The sequence below is a fragment of the Anomalospiza imberbis genome, chromosome Z (assembly GCF_031753505.1).
Source record: "Anomalospiza imberbis isolate Cuckoo-Finch-1a 21T00152 chromosome Z, ASM3175350v1, whole genome shotgun sequence".
NCBI lineage: Eukaryota > Metazoa > Chordata > Aves > Passeriformes > Viduidae > Anomalospiza > Anomalospiza imberbis.
In genome coordinates this window covers 56,217,350-56,236,926 of record NC_089721.1, presented here as the reverse complement: position 1 = coordinate 56,236,926, position 19,577 = coordinate 56,217,350, and the positions used below count along the sequence as shown (strand labels likewise).

The 19,577-nt window shown below is 40.7% G+C and overlaps 1 protein-coding gene and 1 long non-coding RNA gene across 3 annotated transcripts in view; both read left to right on the top strand.

Moving 5' to 3' along the window:
* The window catches only part of MOB3B (MOB kinase activator 3B), a 76,681-nt gene extending 74,466 nt beyond the window's left edge, over positions 1–2,215 (top strand). For both annotated transcript variants that reach the window (XM_068176712.1, XM_068176714.1), the window contains exon 4: positions 1,967–2,215. In XM_068176712.1, the coding sequence (XP_068032813.1) occupies positions 1,967–1,996 (30 nt within the window). In that variant the 3' untranslated portion in view covers positions 1,997–2,215. The remainder of the gene's footprint in view (positions 1–1,966) is intronic.
* Positions 1–19,577, top strand: part of LOC137465030 (uncharacterized) — a 474,100-nt gene that overhangs the window by 449,571 nt on the left and 4,952 nt on the right. The window lies entirely within an intron of this gene.

The window sequence follows — 19,577 nt, the reverse complement described above, 5'->3', positions numbered from 1 at the left end:
TATTAAGGTTAAGCGTTTTACCGACTTTACAGCTTTGGTGAAATTTCCAAAAGTGTAGCCTAGCAGCTGTTGGGACAGAAGGCCTTGAAGGAAGGAAGTTACGGAGCCATTTGCAGCAATGTTCTCCTGACAGGGTGGGGAAATAGGATCTAGGGAGAAGACTGTGAATGTAATTGTATAACCAAAAAAAACTCAGAAATTAAGGGAGAGAGAAGCTTGGGGAGAATTTGTATTACTATTAAAAAAAAATCTTCCTCTAGAGAGAAATTAGAAATGGCACGATAGGTTCATGCTTCATGGCTGTCATAGCAAACTAGTTTAAAGCAATATAGTTTACATCTTATGCATAGATCATCTAAGTTCCTACTCTGCCCTCTTCCTGGACACAGTTATCCATATCTAGACTGCTATCTCTGATCCTATTGCAGTTGGCCCAGTTTACAATGGCTCTGATATGGTCCGCATTGCTCCCTGGACTGCTTTTATAACAGGGTAAGATGATACAGTCTGACTGAAAATTACTGTTCAGCAGAAATTGCAGAAGGAAGTTGAAGTGTTTTACTTCAAGATCTATCAGTCTTGATTACAGGAAGTACACTACAAACATGCAGACACTGAATATGTGTAAAATTAGGGGCCAGCAAAGATAAAAACTGCCTTGAAATGTTTTAACACCTAATTAATCTTCGGTAGGAAGATGTCCAACATTGTGCTGAATTTTATTTAATTCTGCATTTGGTGTTTGCTGCTCTAATGAAATAAACCTAATCACAGCTATTTAAGAAACAAAACAAAATAACCCCAAAAAAAAAAACCCCACAAAAACATTTAAGGAGAAAGGGAGACAGATTTTTCCATGAACAGTCAGCTTTGTCATCTTTAACAAATTGGAGGAGAATCCAGTACTAGTTCAGTTTATTGTATATACCACTGTGGAGATCACATATTACTGTAAAAACTCCTGTACTAATTACCATTGTCTTTATAACAAATGACAACATCCCATTCTGTTACATGCACGGCAACAAAATAACAAGTAATGCAAGATAAATATACAAGAAAGAAAAACTAGTTAAAGGTTTGGAAAAGGAGGAGAAAGTCCCATGATTATGTGTAGGATTCTAGTTGGAAAAGTAATCTGTTAAACACAGAGTAAGATACAGTTACAAAATTGTCATGAAGACATTTGCATTAGATCTTAATGACCTTGTAAATTAAAAAAATTATTCAAGCAAACTAAGAGATTTTTCAGAGACTTCTGGTAATTGGCAAATCGTAATTGATTTTCCAAGGTAAATGCTGTGTGGTTTGGTGTATGTGGATGGCTGTTGGTCAGATAATGCCTTTCCAGAAAATATGCTGACAAATATGAAGTTTTATAGAATGGGGCAGCCAGTTACCAGAGAGAGTTTGTATCAGAGTGTTTGTAAATCAGATAAATAAAATCCTATGTGAATCCCAAACTACAGTTCCTAACAGAGCCCGTGAATGGTCCAAAACCCTATCCTAAAGAGGAATGCCACAGCTCTTGTCAAGTCCTCAAGGTTTGTGTTCCTGTGACCTTTGTGCCTGTGGGTAGACAGAAATAACTAGGCAGAGAAGGTATATCTAGGACTCCTGTTGGCTACAGGTTCAATGAGAATTATTTGAATCTTTTTTCTTACATTAAATTAAAAGGTTTCTGGCATTTGCAGTTTATTTATTTCTTAGGGCAGGAGGATGTAGCACCATTTACCTGACATGGCTAGGGATTTATCACGTTATTAAAGCTGTCAAAAGTGGCAAAATGCTGTATTTTACTTGCAGTTATGTTCATTGTCCTTGAAAGTGACAGAAAGGGGCAGAAACATGGTGCCATATAAAACCACATGAATTTGCAGAGTTGCAGAAATACTAACAGTGAAGAGGCCTGTGCACGCTTTATCACAAATGCCATTGGTTTTTTTTATTTCCCTTTGTTTTACAGAAAGAGATGACAACCAGGATGTGTCTCTAAAAACTACCAACTGAATAAAAGCAAAGTCCAATTTTCTTCCTACTGCAGAGTTCAAGAACATGACAACCCTCATGGACTGAGCCTGCTTGTTAGTCCCTGAGAGCAGGAAATTTGGGAACCACAGTTATTGTCACAAATGCTTCTCTCCAGTGTCAATGTTGTTAACCCCAAATATGCTGCTGGGAACCTCATCTGAGCAACATGGATTATTGAGAAAAAGAAGAATCATATCAGTTCTAGCTCCTTTATCAGGGATAAGATCCTCTTCAGCCACAAACAATGGCAGAGAGTGCCCCTGCTACTAAAGCTTTACTGAAATTCAGGTCCTTCAGCTGACCTCCAGACTAGCTGTTTTGAAATTAAATCTGCAATTTTACTTTCTTTTTCTTTTGTTCCTTGGTATGTGCTTTCTTTCCTAACTGCAACAGACTATTAAGAGGCTGTGGAACCAAAAAAGGCTTAGCATTTAATGCCCCCTACTCTGCTCCAGGCCCCTCAAAGCTTGGCCACTATTCCCAAATGCCAGATAGCCTTGTATTTCTGGGAAGACAGCCATATCCTTCAGCTGAACAGGCAGGTTATATTTAATTGTGATTCATAATTTAATGACAATGGGAGGGTTTCTGATCTCAACTACTTGAACAGGGATTCAGATATAGCTCTGCAGTGCTGAGGTATTTTCCTTGAATTCATGCTGTGACTGACAGCAAATGTTCTCAGTATCTCTATATTACATTAAAAAAAAAAAAAAAGCAACAGTCATCATTTCCTGAAGTGCCCTATCTGTCATGTAATTTCATATCCTTTTATCCCCTTAGGAAAAGGATCCTTCTCAATCACCCTAATATTTCATCTTTTCAGAGAAAAATAAATTTAATTTGGGTAACTTGCAGGAAAATACAGTAAAGATAAGTAGTAACAAAGGTTAGAGCAGGAGGGACTAACTGAAGGTCCCTGTTGCAGCTAAACAGTGCCCAGTAATGTGATTTGCTACACTGGGCTAACACAATACTTTCTTCCAGAACTTAATCCAAGTAAATTAACATGTGGATAGATGATCTAGAAGGATCCATTGCAGCAAATCAAGTCTTCTATGCCAAATATGCCCTGAGGAGGCTTTCTTCTGAAAAAAAAAATGAAAGTGATACAGAATACCAGAAGAGAAATACTTCCGAATAAATGGGAATCAAGTGGAACACATCTATGTATTCTGTGCCTTGTAATGAATTTTGTACACTTGTGTTATTGTGAAAAGTTACTTTTTCCTGAGTAAGTGCTGAACTGTGTTGCTGCCTTCTCCTAGAATAACTTTAGGTATGTTTACGTCTTCTGAGACAGAAAGAGAAGAAAATCTCATGGAGTATCCAGTGATTGGAACATTTGAAATAGAGGGGTAGCAGACACTAAAGAATAACAGCAAATATTTTCTAGCTCAATGTTGTAGCACATTCTGATTTATTTGCCTGCTTGCTTAAGTCAGGACTTGTAAAATTCTTGCTGGGAAAAAGTGCTTTTGTCTGTGAACATTTGGTGTACCTATGATGGGGGCTTTTCTGCATCTCTAGAGCTATGCAAGCAGCATTATCCTTTGCTTTCAAAGGGATGGACCTAAGTATTCTTACCTCCTTTGGTAGTCTTTGCAATCAGGTTAATTCTTTGGGGATTGGAATGCACACACAGATGATTTCTGTTCTGCTGGCACTTCTGCAGGATATAACTAGCTTCTGGAATTCATTGCCACAGCTACTCTTGAGCTTGCCTCATTTTAAAGATGAAAAATATAACTTATTTGGGATGATTCATGTAGCTGGCAACTGCCTGGAATTATGACTTCAATTGCTTATAAAGGGTGTCTTGAACTCCTCCAAAGTTCCTGGCTATGGCACTGTTTGAGAAGAAGCTGTAGTTGATGCAGTACACTTGGATTTCACTGCCACTATGGACAGTTGCCATGTGGTGTTCTCAGTCTGGGCAGCACTGTATTTGAAAGATTAACATAAAGATGCAAAGGTGTGGATTTAGTGCGTAAAGATCAAAGTCACTACACAAATTGAAAAATATGGGGGTTTGTGCATAATTTAGTCTTCATTTTTTTACACTATTACCATATGCTGTTTTGAGACTATTCACTGCAGCTCAGTCTGAAGATTAGGCTTAGAAAAAATTACCTGAGAAAAAATTCAATTACATTTATGTGAATGCATACATTTTGCGAATGCAAAACTTATCAGTTGGAAGTGTTTTCCTTTTTTCTATCTGTTTGTTTTTTTTTTTCCCACAAACCCCTATGTTTCATTTTCTGGGAGGGCACACTGTATGAAGCAAAAGAGTAAAATGCAGAGTTGAACCCTAGAAGATTTGTGTTTGACCTGGCCAAAATCCCTGTAATGGTAAAAGCCCATTATTACACAGGAGATGAACCAGCTGCAAAGGAGGGAGAAGTTTACTTGTTTTGGTCACTTTTTCTGCTAGGAAGAACATGGAGTTTTCTTCCTCCACCTGACAATGTGTGGCCTTCTGCTGAGTATCTCCCAACAGGTACTCTTGCTTCTGAGCATAGCTAGTCAGCCACCATCTGGCCATCACATACCACAGGCTGTCTCTCCTGTCCCACTCCGTGGTGGCTGATAAGCAAATACGAATGTTTGGAATGTGGCATCACTATGTAAAAGTATCATTTTATCCCCTCCCATAGAGAGAGAAAAGCAATTTCCTCTTGAATCTTCTGATAGGTATTCCAGCTTCATCAGTAATTTGCTCAGGGCTACAAACAAAAAGAATCTTGTTTTCCTTGTTAATGCTTTTTCTACCTGATCTTATTACATATGTTTCTAGTCATGCCAGCGTTCCACATCATTCTGGGATTGGGAGAAGTGGGGGAAGGAGAGGGAAAAAAGAGGTTATTGTTTGGATTTTTTGTTTTGTTGTGGTTTTTTAATCACTTTTCTAGTTCTTCAATCAGGTTTTGTTTTTCTTACATATTTTTTTTCTGTGATACTTACCTTTAAACATGCTGTTGTGTTAAGCTTCAAAGCACTTCATAGTGCCTTTATAGAGGAATCATTTCAACTGACTGAACTCAGCATTACTCTGAAGTAATGAAAGGTTGTAAAAGGTTCCTATGACACCAAACTTGATTTCAGTTGTTAAAGACTTGAGAGCTTTCATTGATTGTCTCTGTAATAAGAGATTTGGTAATGAACTTCTGGTTTGTGTTAACATAGATTAGTGACAACTGTAATATGAAACAAATCTGAACATAACCTCACTTAGGTTTTATGAAAATGGAGTTGCAGGGTCTTTTGAAGGGTGTGGTTTTTTTACTAATCCACAACAGAAAAATCGATGATTTCTATCAGATTTGAGAGAAGCTGGAGACTTATGAAACTTATTAGTTTTCTCCAAGAACTGAGGCTCTAAAGCAACAAAACTTACATCGGGCAAGTTATTTGGCTCTCCTGATGAATGGATTAATAAAGAACAAGGCAGAGAAAGAAGAAAACAGATAAGGTGTAACTCTACAGGGACCTACAGACAACAGCTCAAGATGTACAGAAACTTAATGGGTGAACAACGTCCTCAGTGACCAAAATTCCTTATCTGCGGAGAGAATACAGAGAATGATACTCTGTGTAGTTGGGAAGCCACTCTTGTCAAGCCTTTCTTAACAACAGACTAAATGGACTTTAAGCACCTTTGTGTTAAATAAATTACACATTTTTTGAGATGTCTCACAAAAAGCTACTCCCTGTTGCTTTTTACTTTCTCTGTATGTTCTTGAAGTTTCTCATTTTCTGGATGGGAGGTCTCAGAGCCAGCCTTCAGCCTTTCAGTGTTACTTTTGCTTCCTCAAGGACAGTGTTGTTACAAAAACTAGCATTTTCACCTCCCTCTATTGCTCTAGAAGGGCTACTTCTCACCTGTGCCCACTGAAAAGAGACCATCAAGGGTCTATCATCTCTTCAGAAGAACAAAAGCAAGAGAGCAGGAGGTACCTGCAAGAGCAGCAAAACAGGAGTCAGTGCATGCAAAATAGAAATATGATTGCTATAGTAAAGCATGCTCTATGGGCTCTAGAAAGGGGATAACACTGGGGCATCGAGTATAGTGGTCAGTATTTAGACATTTTTTTCCTACATATTGCAAGAAATTTTTAATAAAAGACATTTTTAATAATGATAGAGATTATTCCAAAGGCAAAGCAAGCCAAATCAGCACTAAGAACCTGGTGATGGTGTACATTTAAATAAAAAGTTACCAAAGTTGATTTTTTTCATGTGTTTTATGCTAAATAGGCAGTGATTTCCAAGGTTTAGCCAAATATGTTAGAGTTCTTAAAGTAGTTTATGTTCTGTGTTTAAATAAGTTTTCCTGATTTAAAGACAGATGTAATTAATATAATCAAAAGTTATAATAATTTTCTCCCAGGGAAAAAAATAAGTTACTTGTCCAATCTAATACATGAGTGTCTGTGTATGTGCATATGCGTGTATACATACATATATATATATCTGTGTGTGTGTGTTTGGGGATATGGATGTGGAAGCATCAGCATGTGCACATGTACACTCCATGCTCTTTCCCATAAAATACATTTTTTTAAATTTTGGTAATTTTTTAAGGGAATGCATCTTTCTAAGAAATAAGTGGTTGATTCCTTTTCTTCCTCCATGCATCAGCTTTGGTCTGTTAATTTTTTTTAATGCTGTCATGTTTGTCTCGGACTTCTTTAGTTGTTTGTTATTAAATAATTGTTCAACTGTATGGGAAGAGAGACCAACATTAACTGTTATAGTCATTAAAAGAAAATAAAAGTTTACTTTTCAAACCAATCATAATGGATAAAGCAATGGAATACAAATATAAATAAAATAAACATAACAATGCAGAAAGTGTTGTGAATTTATTTGCCATCTAACTCTTCAGCAAGAAAAATGCATGTGGTTTTCATATAACAGAGCAGAATTCCCTGGCAGGCTCCCTGAACTCAGAGGTGAGTGAGATCCATCACTGCCAATGCACCAGCTTCACAGTCCTCCTGTCACCAGTGTGACACCAAGAAAAACTGACCAAATGTCATGCTGATGCAACTGGCCAGCCTCTCACCAACACTGTGGGATCAGACAAAGCATGTGAGTAGCTGTTCCTTAGCTAAGCTGGCCTGCTCATTTTTTGCCTGTCATATATTTGAGCTTGGGTAACTCACAGGCTTCATCATGTCCTTTACCTGAGTCCTGATGAGACACTCCAAGGAGCTTCCAGGAGTGACAGGTAAGTAGCACCAAGACAGTTAAAGGCAAAGTTTTGTCTCCTAAATCAAAAGTCAAGAGCCTCAGTTAGAATTTGGCTGCCGTAGAGGGAAAAGAGGTCTAATAGGGCAATACAAACGATCTCCAGCATACAGACTTGGGCATTCACTGCATTGTTCTCTTTGTCCTCATTTCTAAAGCACAGATCAGCACATGTATGTGCATAATTACATGTAAAATTACTGTACCTAATACAAGTCAGGTACAGAACTCAAGGGGAGCAGGAGCATTGGGGTTGAGAATGGCACAGTAGAGACAACACCCAGTAGGAGAGCTGATGCTGGACTATCAATGTCTCTCACTGGCATGGGGAGAATCTGAAGATTAGAGATGCTGGGACTAATGGAGTAACTGGAAAACAGCTGCTGAGGGAAGCTGAGGAACTTGGCAAGCTGAAAGAAGCCCAATGGCAAGAGTAGCAGGAACTTTTGCAGGGTAGCATGTGCACCTCTGTACACCAGAGGGCTGTGCCACCATTCAGAGGGCCCTCAGAAGTTTGTAGAAAAATTACAAGAGAAAGCTCATGAAGTTGAATAAAGGGAAATGGAAAGTCCTGCAATTGAGAGGACCAGACTCAGCCTATATATGCAGGAGTCACCCAGCTGAAAAACAGTTTGGCAGGGAAGGACCCAGGGCCCAAGTGGACACCAAGCTCAGCACAACCCAGTAATCTGACCTCATGACAAATATGTCAAATAGCCTCCTGGACTGCATTAAGAGTACAGTAATTAGGTAATTAGGTACAGTTACCAGCAGTTCAAGAGCTGATCTTTCCTCTGTGTTCAGCCCTGGTAAGACATGTCTGGAGTGCTAAGTCCACTCCTGGGCGCATCAATACAAGAGACAGTACAGACTGAAGGAATGCAGAAAAGGGCCACAAGCATGATGAATGGACCAGGGCATCTCTCACACAAGGGGAAGCTGAAAGAGATGGGACTGTTTATCCTGTAGATCCCAAAAGGGGATGTTATCTCTATATATAAACATTTAATGGAGGTGAGTGAAGAAAACAATCAGACTTTTCTCAGTGGTATCCAATGACAGAAGCAATTGGACACAAAGTACAGGAAACTCATGTTAAACGCATGAAAAACCTGTTCAGAGCAAGTGACCTTGCTCTGAGTGGGGCATTGGACAAGGAACTGCCAGCAGTGCTTCCAGTCTAGTGGTGTGGTGGGCCTGCAACTGCAGCAGCCTATCTAGGCTGTTCAGCAGTGAACAGTGAGGTTCTTCAGTGTGCTGTTGACAATCCCCTTGTCGAGGCTAGAAGATACTTGGCCTGTCAGGGGAAAGCACTGTAGGAAACCCTCCAATAGAATGTTGTTGCATGCCTCCCTAATTTTCCCTGATTCCATACAGCAGTGAAAGCTGAGCAGCAAGCGGGAATCACCTCCCTGCATCAGCCAAGAAGCGAAGGAGCAGGGCAGAAGTGACACTAACTATTGCAGCCCACATGCCTTGCTGCACCACGCAAGTTGTCTCAGCTGTGCATTGCCACTATAAATGGGATGATTTTTTCCCTGCTGCTGCACATTATGATGGCAAAGCAAGATCCAGCCTCCCTTTCCTATTCCAAACTGCTCTTCACAGTCCTTGGAGATGGTATAAAATAAAAGTGAGGCAAACCCAGCAGGTGATGGGGGAAAAAAATAAGCCGATCTTCCTGATTAAAAACAACCACAAACATCTGACATGGAACAGATGACACCCATGGTTTGAAACCTTAGATTGTGTTTAATATATCACGGCAATTAGAGCAGTTAAGGTAAATTGACAGGTCATCTGAGGGTGTCAGCCACCTGACTCGTGCATTTTGGGAAGTGGAGCCATTCTGACAGAGTAAAAGCTACACATTACTCACACCCCTAAAAGCCACAGTGTGGGTAATTACTAACCATTCAGTAATAAATACAGCACAAAGGGTAGCAGTAGTTAGGAGGGGAGGTGCATGAAGGGCTCTCTTGGTGTAATCACATTCTATCAATTGAAAAGTAAAAAAAAAAAAATACCCACAACAACACAAAACCAAAACCAGACTAGTTATGAAATTTGGCATTTATAACATATCAACTGTGTCACAGAATACTCCTAGAGCACCACAAAATCTTGTCAGGCTTGTCAGCTCTGCAAATCAGGGCACTTTTTTTTTTTTTTTCCCAGTGTTAAGCATATTTCGTGTTACTTTCTGACTTGCAATGGGCAACAGCCACCAGCTCATGCACTAGAAAGATCTCATAGCAAGAGACTAACTTCTAAAACGTGACATCATTTTCACCAAATTAAGGAAGACACTTGCTGAACACACTTAGATTTATGTGGATGGAGCAGCAAAACATCAAAATGGCTGGGAACAAACTGAACAAAGCTACATCCATTATTGCTGGTAGTCTCTGTCTCAACGGTGCTGTCATTTATACAAATCATCAATTTTTTTTCTACACATTGGCATCAATGTTCATTAGTAAAAAGAGAATCAGTGGATGCAGTGATAGTAACAGAATTCTGGCCCAGGTTTCGAAGACCTCCTGAGTCTGCAAATAGATCTAAAGTCAGCTGTAAGTGATTATCCAAGCCTTGTCTCACCATGCTGTGCTGGAGTGCACCTCACTCGTGGTCTCTGTCTTTCAGCCTCCCCTGGTCTCAAGCTGTTAAAATCTGATGTGTCCACAAACTGTTCCACTGTGGTCCTAGAAGACAAGTGTTTAGTAAACTAAACATACATGCACTTTATACTATGTTAACAAAATAAACTATTCCACTACCTCTTTAAACTTTCTGAGGCTTTATCTTAGAAAATAATCAGAGAAATAAGCTAACAGTACAGTCCAAAACCTCTCATAAAAAACAGCAGCTTCAGGGATGCACACAGGTATGACCTGCAGATTTAAGTCCAAGCATTAAGTCACCTGATCTCCCAGTTGCCACTCTCAGCTATACCAATACTGTGGCAAATTAATCTATCTACTTGACTGCCTAATTTCTAGAGAGATATGACATGATAAAGAGTGAAGAGACCAATTATATTTACTAGTTGAAAAACTTTTTACACCCCCAAAATCCTAATAATCTAATATACTGCATTTGTCCTTCTCAAACAGGGTGGTATGTAATACCTAAATGGGACAAGAACATTTTTACAAGGGCCTGTAGTGATAGGACAAGGAATAATGACTTTAAATCGAAAGAAGGCAGATTCTATGAGCTCTCTGAGACACTGCAACAGGTTGCCCAAGGTGCTGTTCAAGGAGAGACTGGATGGAGCTCTGAGCAACCTGCTCTAGAGGAAGGTAACCCTGCCCATGGCAGAAGGGTTGGAACTAGGTAACATTTACAGTTCCTTCCAACCCAAACTCTTCTATGGTTCTATGATTTTGTCAATAAATTTCTGAGGGAGTACATGTGCCTGGGAAGGGAAACTGATTTCCTTAAATAAGCAGGTCTCACTGACAGGACACATTTCATTAAGTAATCCCGTGCTCGATTTTCCTAGCAGAAAAAAAAAATCAGTATGAAGAAAAGAAAATTGCACAAAGAATACTGTTTTGTTTTAGTAGTGGTGTTTGAAGCCCATTGATCAAATAATCTGCTGATCATTTTCTTCCAAGATGATCATCCATGGCAACAAAACCAGACTTGCCCAGTCTGTGTTTCTGCCTCAGAGTTACTTGGTCATGACATATAATAATAAAAATGGGAGGAAGTTTGAACTAAAGGAAGAGTCTGAGTTGACTCAAAAAAATTGACTTTTAGTATCACCAGTGCATGATCCTGAGCTTTGTGATGTATGTCTGACCCTCAAAATGTCTGTTCCAAATAACACACTGAAAATTGAATTTTACTGGTAGACAAATATCTGAGTGTCTTGCCAGATTTTCTATCTCAAACAACCCAAATGTTCCTGCAAATGAGCAGGAGCTGTGATAAATCACTACCTTAGTTTGACATAGCATTTTGTTGCTATAAGCCAGCATTTCAAAAGCTGATTTCATTCAGTGTGCCTACATAAATCATTCTATACCAGCCCATTGGAAAAAAACAATTCCAAAATACAAAGTACAGCAGAGAAAGAAAAGAGCAAAACAACTAAACAAGCTGATGTACTTACTCTGCAGGCCTTGAGTGTGATATCGAAGGCCAGCCTGTACTGCTGCTGTTTCTTATGCTGCCACTTCACATGCTGGGGAAAAAAAATGTCTAAATGTCTTTAGTTTGTTACTTATTTGTGAGCTCTTGAATTTCCACAGGTTGCCACTATCCAAACTGGTCTCTGAAAAGTGATCAAACTACTGCAATGGGAAAAGAACAAAACTCAAAACTCACACCTGAGATCAAACTCATGGCTGAAAATTTGACCTCCATAAAAGCAAGTTGTATAAAAACCTTCTTAGAGCCATTCAGTCATTCAGTGACTGGAATGAAAAACGGGACTCAACTTTGCTGCCTAAGACCATTCCATGTTCTTAGTTTGGAGGTGTTTTTTTGGGATTCAAGGTGGACCAAATGCATTCATTCAAAAGTTATTCTAACAGGTTGGTTATTTCCTGCATATGTGGCACAGACAAAGGCTCATTATTTGATCCAGCTAACCCAGCCATGAAACATACTCAGAAGGATGAAAGAAACTTCTCTGAGAGGAACCAGTCTGATTTTTATTTATGCCTCGACGTATGGTACACATGAAGCGAAGGATTCCTATAAGGGCTGTACATGTGCTGACAGCCCTGTCCCCGGAGAGGCTTCCCCTGGCAGCCGACCGGGACAGAGAAAACTTCCACGATCGGGCTGCCAGTGAACCCGCCACAGGCTGCTGGGGCAGATGCCCGAGTGCCCGCAAAGAAAGCTTGCCAAAAGCGCCCGTGACGTCGGGCTGTAGGAGAAGCCTTAGCACATTAAAGTAGATAGCTGCGACACAACACCAGCCATTTTTCTTTACGTTTCTTGGAGGGATCAGGGGCTCACTCTTGGCCCTTGTCCCCCCGACTCGCTTTCCCCGCTGGTCCCGTTTCCCTACGCGTACCTGCTTTGCCCTGTTTCACCTTTTCCACGAGCCAGCTCACCAAAGGGAGGACCTTGTGCTCCGCTGCCTCCCCGGCAGAGTAGGTGCCGCCGTAGCCAGCTGTGCTTCCCGGGCTGCCGCCTGCCCCCAGCCGAGCCCGCCGGTGTTTCCTGCGCTGCCCGCTGCGCCAGCCTGCCGTAGCACTGGCCCACAGCGACCAGCCTGTCGCCGCCACCGGCAACCCAGCTGCGAGCGCTGCGGCCCCGCCACCTGCTCTGAGACGCGCCCGCAGCTGAGAGCCCGCCCTGAGAGCCCGCAGCTCCTCCAGGAGCGCACCCATAGCCACAGCAGCCTCTTCTCCGCCGATGGAAGGGACGTGCAGACCGCTGCTGCTTGGAATCGCTGCTGCCCAGCCCACCACTGGAGCTACGCCGACACACCACGGTCGGCAGCATGCGTGCTCAGTCTGCCAAGCCGACGTTGACAGAGCGTCAGGGTTCTTGTGGTAACGCTGTCCCTCTCTTCTGTTTCTTTCTCTATCTCTCCCTTTTTCCCTCTCTGCTCCTTTTTCTATCCCCCTTTTCGTAGGAACACTTACCCTTTTGTATCAATAAACGGTTCTCAGATATAATATTGCTGCATTTGCATTTTATTTTCATCTGAGAAATCTGCCAAAAAGAATCCTCCCTGCCTTCCCCCTTTATAGCGGAACGGGACATTTTCTTTTTTTAGAAGGAAAGAGAGATGTACAGAGTGGAGAAACCCACAGCACAAGTGAGTGAATGAGAAAGATCTTTCTTTGAACCAATAAAAGAATAAAAGACAATAAACAGAGATACGGTATTTAACATTTCCTAGAGAAAGATCTGGACATCATTACTGGTTAAATATTTTCAAGTCCAAACACTGAATCAGGTTTGGTTTTGTTTTTTTTATTTATTTTTTTTTTACTCTCCTAGTTCCTATGTGAAAGTAAAAATATCAGCTGTTGCCCATGTACTTTTATATTTAAATAAAGGAACACAAGACTGTCTCTTCTGTAGTTGTTTTACTGTACAGACTTTAAGTTCTTCAGGTTGGTTTCTTTCCTTTTTTTTTTTTTTTTTTTTTTTTTTTTTGCTTGGTTAGATGGGTTGGTCATTGGTTGGGTTGCTTGGTTTGGTTTAGTTTTCTTTGTTTTTCAAGCATCTCTGCTGTTCTGCCTTAGGCTTTCTGTTCTAAGACTAGGAGGAGGGAAAAAAAATCAGGAAATGTCCAAATCCTTTTGTCTTGTTCTCTCTGTAGGCTAAAGTCACTAAGCCTTTTCCTTGGATGTCAAACCCAGGTGCAAAAAAGTGTATTGTTAAAATTCTGTTCAGAGTAAAGCTGTGGCAAGGAATCATCATGTTAGAAATGGCATTGGAACTACAATTCTTTAAGGATTCTTTATTCTTTAAGGAATACACTGCATATATTTTTATTTATGAGATGGAAAAATCTGTGTTTTCTTTTCAAGTGGAATGCAACTTACTCCATTTGCTGGCTTGAACTAAAAAACTAGTTCTGTAATTGATGGACAGAAAGAAATTCATGAGGAGAAATTAGTTTCTAGACTAGTATGAAGTACCTCATATTTTATTCTGTTCTGGAGTTTAATTTTTTCTTTGCTTTTTGGGGGTGTTGTTGGGGATACTGTGTGTGTTTCTGTGGGGATTTTTTGTTAGTAACAGCCTCCTCTGGTACTTGTTTTGGGGGAAAAAAAGAAAATAAATAATAGAAAATGATGTCATAGAAAATCATCCATGGGCAGGAGGTATTGGCTCTAGTACACTCAACTGCTTTCCTTCTGGAGCACTTAATGAGGGCAAAGAGGGGAGGAGATAATCCTAAATAGAGTACATGTTTATGTGTGGAACATAAAGCATTTTCAAAGACCATGACAGGAAATTAGCAGGATAGATCTCATTAACTTTGTTCCTCTAGCAATGCTTATTTATTAAGATGTCAGGCACTATAATTATTTGTTGAAAAATGAAAATGGAAGAGAATCTGTGATCTGTGGTAAAAGGAGAAAAGTAAATAATAAGACAATTAGATTCTTGTAGATCAATTGCAAGACAGCTAAGAATTAGTAGCCTGAAATTAAAACTTTTATAGATTATTTGTATAATACAAATGCACACATATATCTTAATTTTCATTGTATGGAAGCAAAACATATCCATTACCAATCTGGATAGCTTCAGTGTCATGTTGTGGGGGATCTTTTCCACAGCTCGCATTTACCATGTGTCTAGTTTTGCTAACTCAGCCTCTCAGCTCCAAATCACATTTGCTCATGTCTTGCAGTAAAAACATCCTGGTAGCTCTATTGCTTTATACCCCTATTCATTCATTAGCCAATCAATCATTCCTAGACTGCTTTGGATGCAAACTCAAATCTTTAGTGTCACATACACTATGCTTAGTCTTAGCTTGAATTCCTTGCACAGGTCTGTGCACTGCCTGGAATGATTGTGTAGGGGATGACTGCATGCTAGTTGCCTCTGTGTAGTTCCTCACCTTTGAAGTGAGGGATTTATCACTTGAATTCAGTCTACCTCAGTCAGAGGTCTAACCTTTCTTTTCCTCCAGAGAGACATGCACTCACCCCCAATGATAAAAAAGATGTTTCATTTTTCACCAGAAAGAGTTAAAGTATTTGTGCCATAGTGTAAGTTTGGAAAAGTAGTGACTGTTACAACCAAAAGTGATTACCTCTGGGAATGGAGATGGCTGTAGGATCATAGTCCATTTCACTGGGTCAAAAGACATTTTACTGAATTGCCAAGGTCTGCAGACTGGATTCAAGTGTGCCACACCAGAAATGCTCCTCCTTCTTGTCTTTGCATTATTCTGTCAACTTTAAAAATCTCACTTAGGTATATAAAGTTAGTCAACAGTAATTCAGCTAATGAATGTGCTGATTAAGTAAATATTTAAAAACTACAGCCCTCTATTGTCCTAACATAATTATGTTGTTTCTCAGCTGCTGGATTTTATTTATATTTTTGTTCTGCAACTCTGCTTTCATTTTTTTTTAGTTTACATTTTAAAAATCTGACTTGTCTTTCTGTAGTCAGCAGAGGGAGCCATATCATTTACTTATGTGAGACCTTGTACCTTCAGATCTGAATTTGCTCTTTTTTCACTTCAGCTAACCTAGAAACATTCTCCAGCCTTAAAATTTCTTTAATGTATACTGGCACAGGGGTGGTCACTTAGTTTGGCAGACTGTTACAGACTACAAATAGGATATATTTCCCAGATATTTCATTTAATGTTAATCGTAACAAAAATTACTAAGAGTCTACACCCTGCATTATCTTAAAAATAAATTAAGGTTAGAAATGATTACATCTTTAAACAAAAAAAAAAATTTGTAATCACTAAGATGTTTGAAAGAGCTGTAGCTTACAGTCAAGCAAAAAAAAATTGGTGAAGACTGAAAGTCCACGTAAGTGAGGCTGATCTAGAATTTGGAGGCTACTGAAACAAATAGTTGCAGGTGACTCCAGGTGACTCCAATCTGCCCAGTTATGCTTTTTCATCTCATTATATTTGTGAATATAATTGAGTCTGTCTGTGATGAACATGAAGTTCCAAATATCTCTGTTTCTTTATCCAAGGAACAAGCTGATGAATTTCTCTTTTTTCATCTGGTTACTATTTTTATGAGGAATATAAAGATGAGGAAGATATTTTTTATGAGCTCTGTGCCAGAATACGGACACTCTACTTCAGAGGCCAGTGACCACTGCAGAGATGCATTTTAAATATCAATTCTTGGAAACAGGATAGTAAACCTAACTCAGTGTTTAAAATAGCTGTAGAGCTGGTGTCAATCCTCAAAGAAGAAAAATGTGCTTTTGATGGCATAGCTTCTACTAACTAGGTCAGTCAATAAAATCAGGGAAGATCCTTTGGATGTTGAACAGCTGGGGCTGCATTGTGGTCAGTTTTTGGTGTAGAAAAATCCCCTCTAGGTCTCTGCAAAAGAAGAAACTGACACTGAAGACCTGAGCTTAAAATATGGGGTCTAGGTGAGTATATATGGATATGAAAAAAAAAAAAAAGTAGAATCACAAGTTTGCTTTTTCTCTAGGGACTGAGTCTCAAAGCTAGGGAAGAAACAGCAGACTGTTCCTTGTGTTCCATGCCTTTCTGAACTCTGTTTGCGCATGGAAAAGGGCAGGTGAGGGTCTGACAAGGATCTTCTGGAGGCAAAATGCAAAGTGGCTGCAACTAAAACAACTGCCCAATGTAACAGGTTTCTCATCCACTAAACTCCAAAATATCAGATGGCCCCCACCCATATTAATCTCTGACCTCAGAGCTTTTCAAACAAAAATTAAGTAGACTATTACAGCAGTTTAGGTTGGAAGATACTTTAAAGGTCACAAACTCCAACCATCCCTGCAGTGATCAGGGACTTTTTAAGTAGATCATGTTGCTCAGAGACCCGGCCAACCTGATCTTGAATGTTTCCAGGAATGTGGACTGCATGTGTGCCTCAGCTGTACTACATATTCCTCCTGACTTTGGTGTCAGAGAGACATTTTGGACTCCCTACAGATGCCATTGTTGTGCTTGGAGGCAGCCACGGAGCACCTTGGTGTGCTTCTTTAACCTTTGAGGGCAGCTGGGAGTGGGTGGGCTTTGCCTGAGCTTCCCTGTGCAGTAAAGGCAAAAGCGGGGATTGCTTCCCAAGCAGTAGAAGGCTGGGATGTCGCAAATGACCCAGGGACGGTGTGTGTGCTGGTCTGGCCAAACTGATCAGAATAGTTGGCTTCCTAGATTCCCTTTAGACTCCATTGGAGACAAAATACTTCAGAGAAATTGCTTGGCTGTGGGGCTGGTTTCATACTGGGGTGTTGTTTTCATGGTGTCACTTCTACTGTTCTTTCTACAGTTTCTTTGGATAAGAATTCTATATTTTGGTTAGCCTGACCTCCTTAAAAAGAGCATCAGGTTATATCGAAACAAGAGAGGAAGAGGTCTTTTTAGTACACCCCAAAGGTTAAAAAATTGTATTTTTAGAGCAATCCCTAGGAATCAGAGAGGAAGAGGTATTTTCAAATGGCACCAAAAGAAGAAAAACAGGACACTTTTTTTACAATCCCTCTTTGATATTTTAGTTCTCTGCTTAGGAAGGTGCACCAAAGAGACATGTGCAATGTCCAGATAAAACTGCCCTGCAGGCAATTCTCAGGAGGAAGCCTGCAGCCCCTCTACTGCATGTTCCTCCGGTACCAGGCACTTTGTCACACATAATGCCCAGCTGGTAAATACTCTTGGAATACTAAGCATTGGCCTCAATCCCTGCACTCTAGGAAAGCACAGCAAGGCATTGATGACTCTGCAGTGCAACTGAGCTGCTTCTTGCAACTGGTAATAGCTGCCAGTGCAGTGCTGTCAGAGAATAAGCTGTCAGGTATAGAGCAGAGCCCAGTTTATTCAGTGTCTGCCACCAGCTGTTGGGACAAAATGTGGATTGCTCTACTCCTCCTTGGGTCTGAACTCAATGACAATCATGTTCTGTCTTGAGTTGGGTTAACAGCTTGTAACAGGGCTCAGTCTGGTTCTGGCTGGCTTCTTCACAGTCCTTGTCATTGGCCATTCATGGGCTTTGCCAAGCTTTTTGTCCTACCTGCCCTGCCACTGACAGCTGGTGTGATGCAGAGGCTGGAGCCTTCCAGCTGCTGCCCCATTGCTGCAGCTTCGCCTGGACTCGTGAAAGGACCAACATCTAATTTGGACAGCTGTCTCTGTCATGGCAGCACCTGAAGAGCGGTGCTGTCCTTGTTAAACATCTTGGCTGTGCCCATTTTGGAAGATGGGGCACGTGGGTGGTGTTTAAGGGGCCGAGTGCAGTGCTAGTGACTGCTGCACCCCAGGCTGAAGACAAGGAGTTGCAGTTCTTCACTAAATGGGAATGGGAATGGGCAAAGACATCGTCAGAACTTTGCCTGGTCAAAAACAAAGAGGCTCCTTAATCTTACAGCCACTGCTCTTGGTTATAGCATGAGCTGCTGTTCTCTAAAAATGTCAAGGCATTCTTTAGGCAAACTGCTGAGAGGTAGAGAAGGTCCCATCCTCTATAAGTGGATTTCATTTTGCAATAATCTTTCTGCTCTGCAAAAAGCAGCTGTTGATAAAAATTCATCCCAGATCCCAGGGTGCACTGAAACTTTGGAAGTATGAAACCTTTTGTTGAATCGCACAAGAGATTGTTTCTTCCCAAGAAGATGAAGGGTCATGTTTTTTCTGCCCTCCTTCCCTCCCCTTTGTAGATGACAGCCACTTGCCTTGGTGCCAGTTCTTTTCTGGTCTCTGTCTGCTCTGATAGCTTCTCCAGAGGCTTAATTTCCTCATCAAAGGAGTGTGGAGAATCAGACTCTGCGCAGGCCATGTGTGTTACAGATCTGCCTGTCCTGCTGGGGCTGCTCTTGTTGTTGTTCTTGCTGACATTATTGTTAGCCAATCGACCATAAATTGCTCAGCACCCCTGAGAGTGGAGCTGAGATTCAGATCTCCTGGAAGTCAGTATCTCTGTTTTAAAGTTTGCTTCTTGCATTTGCTTTCTTTCAGGGAGTGTGGTAAGCGTGGCAGATCCAGAAAAGAAAAAGTAAGCTTATTGGCAGAGGGTGAGTGCAGCCATGCTTACTTCTACAGAACCATGGGTCACGTATTTGGCTGGTGTAATATCAAGTGGGAAGTCAGGCAAACTGCAAGCATCTTCAGACCCTGGCTTTAGATTGTCCCAGTCTTGGTACTGATCAAAAGGCATCATCAAAGATAACAGGATGCTGATGATGTCTTGCCTACCTCAAGGAGGCACTTGCCTGTGCCTCAAGTGTGTGGCACCAGTTTGCTTATTTTCCTAGGAGACATGGTTTTTGCATGATTCGAAGTAATACGGCCACACTAATGAAGGAAGAAAAAACTGAGAGAACAGCTTCCAACCTGATAGCTGTCAGAGAACAGCCCTCAGTAGCATTTCTTTCCAATATTTTGCTGAACACAATATCCAGTGTTCAGGACAATAAGAAAGGCTGTGTGGTGCTGCCTGAATTTGGCAGAAAGAATCAAAAGAGAGCTGTGAGAAGGCCCAACAGGACTGTGCATTTCATTGCCTGTAAAGGCACACCACACACACAAACACAAAAGGGAGGAGGAGGCAAAGAAAACCCTCACATCCATAATCTAGTGTGTACATTGGAGATTTGTAGCAGCCCTTTTTCTTCCTGTTGCACTC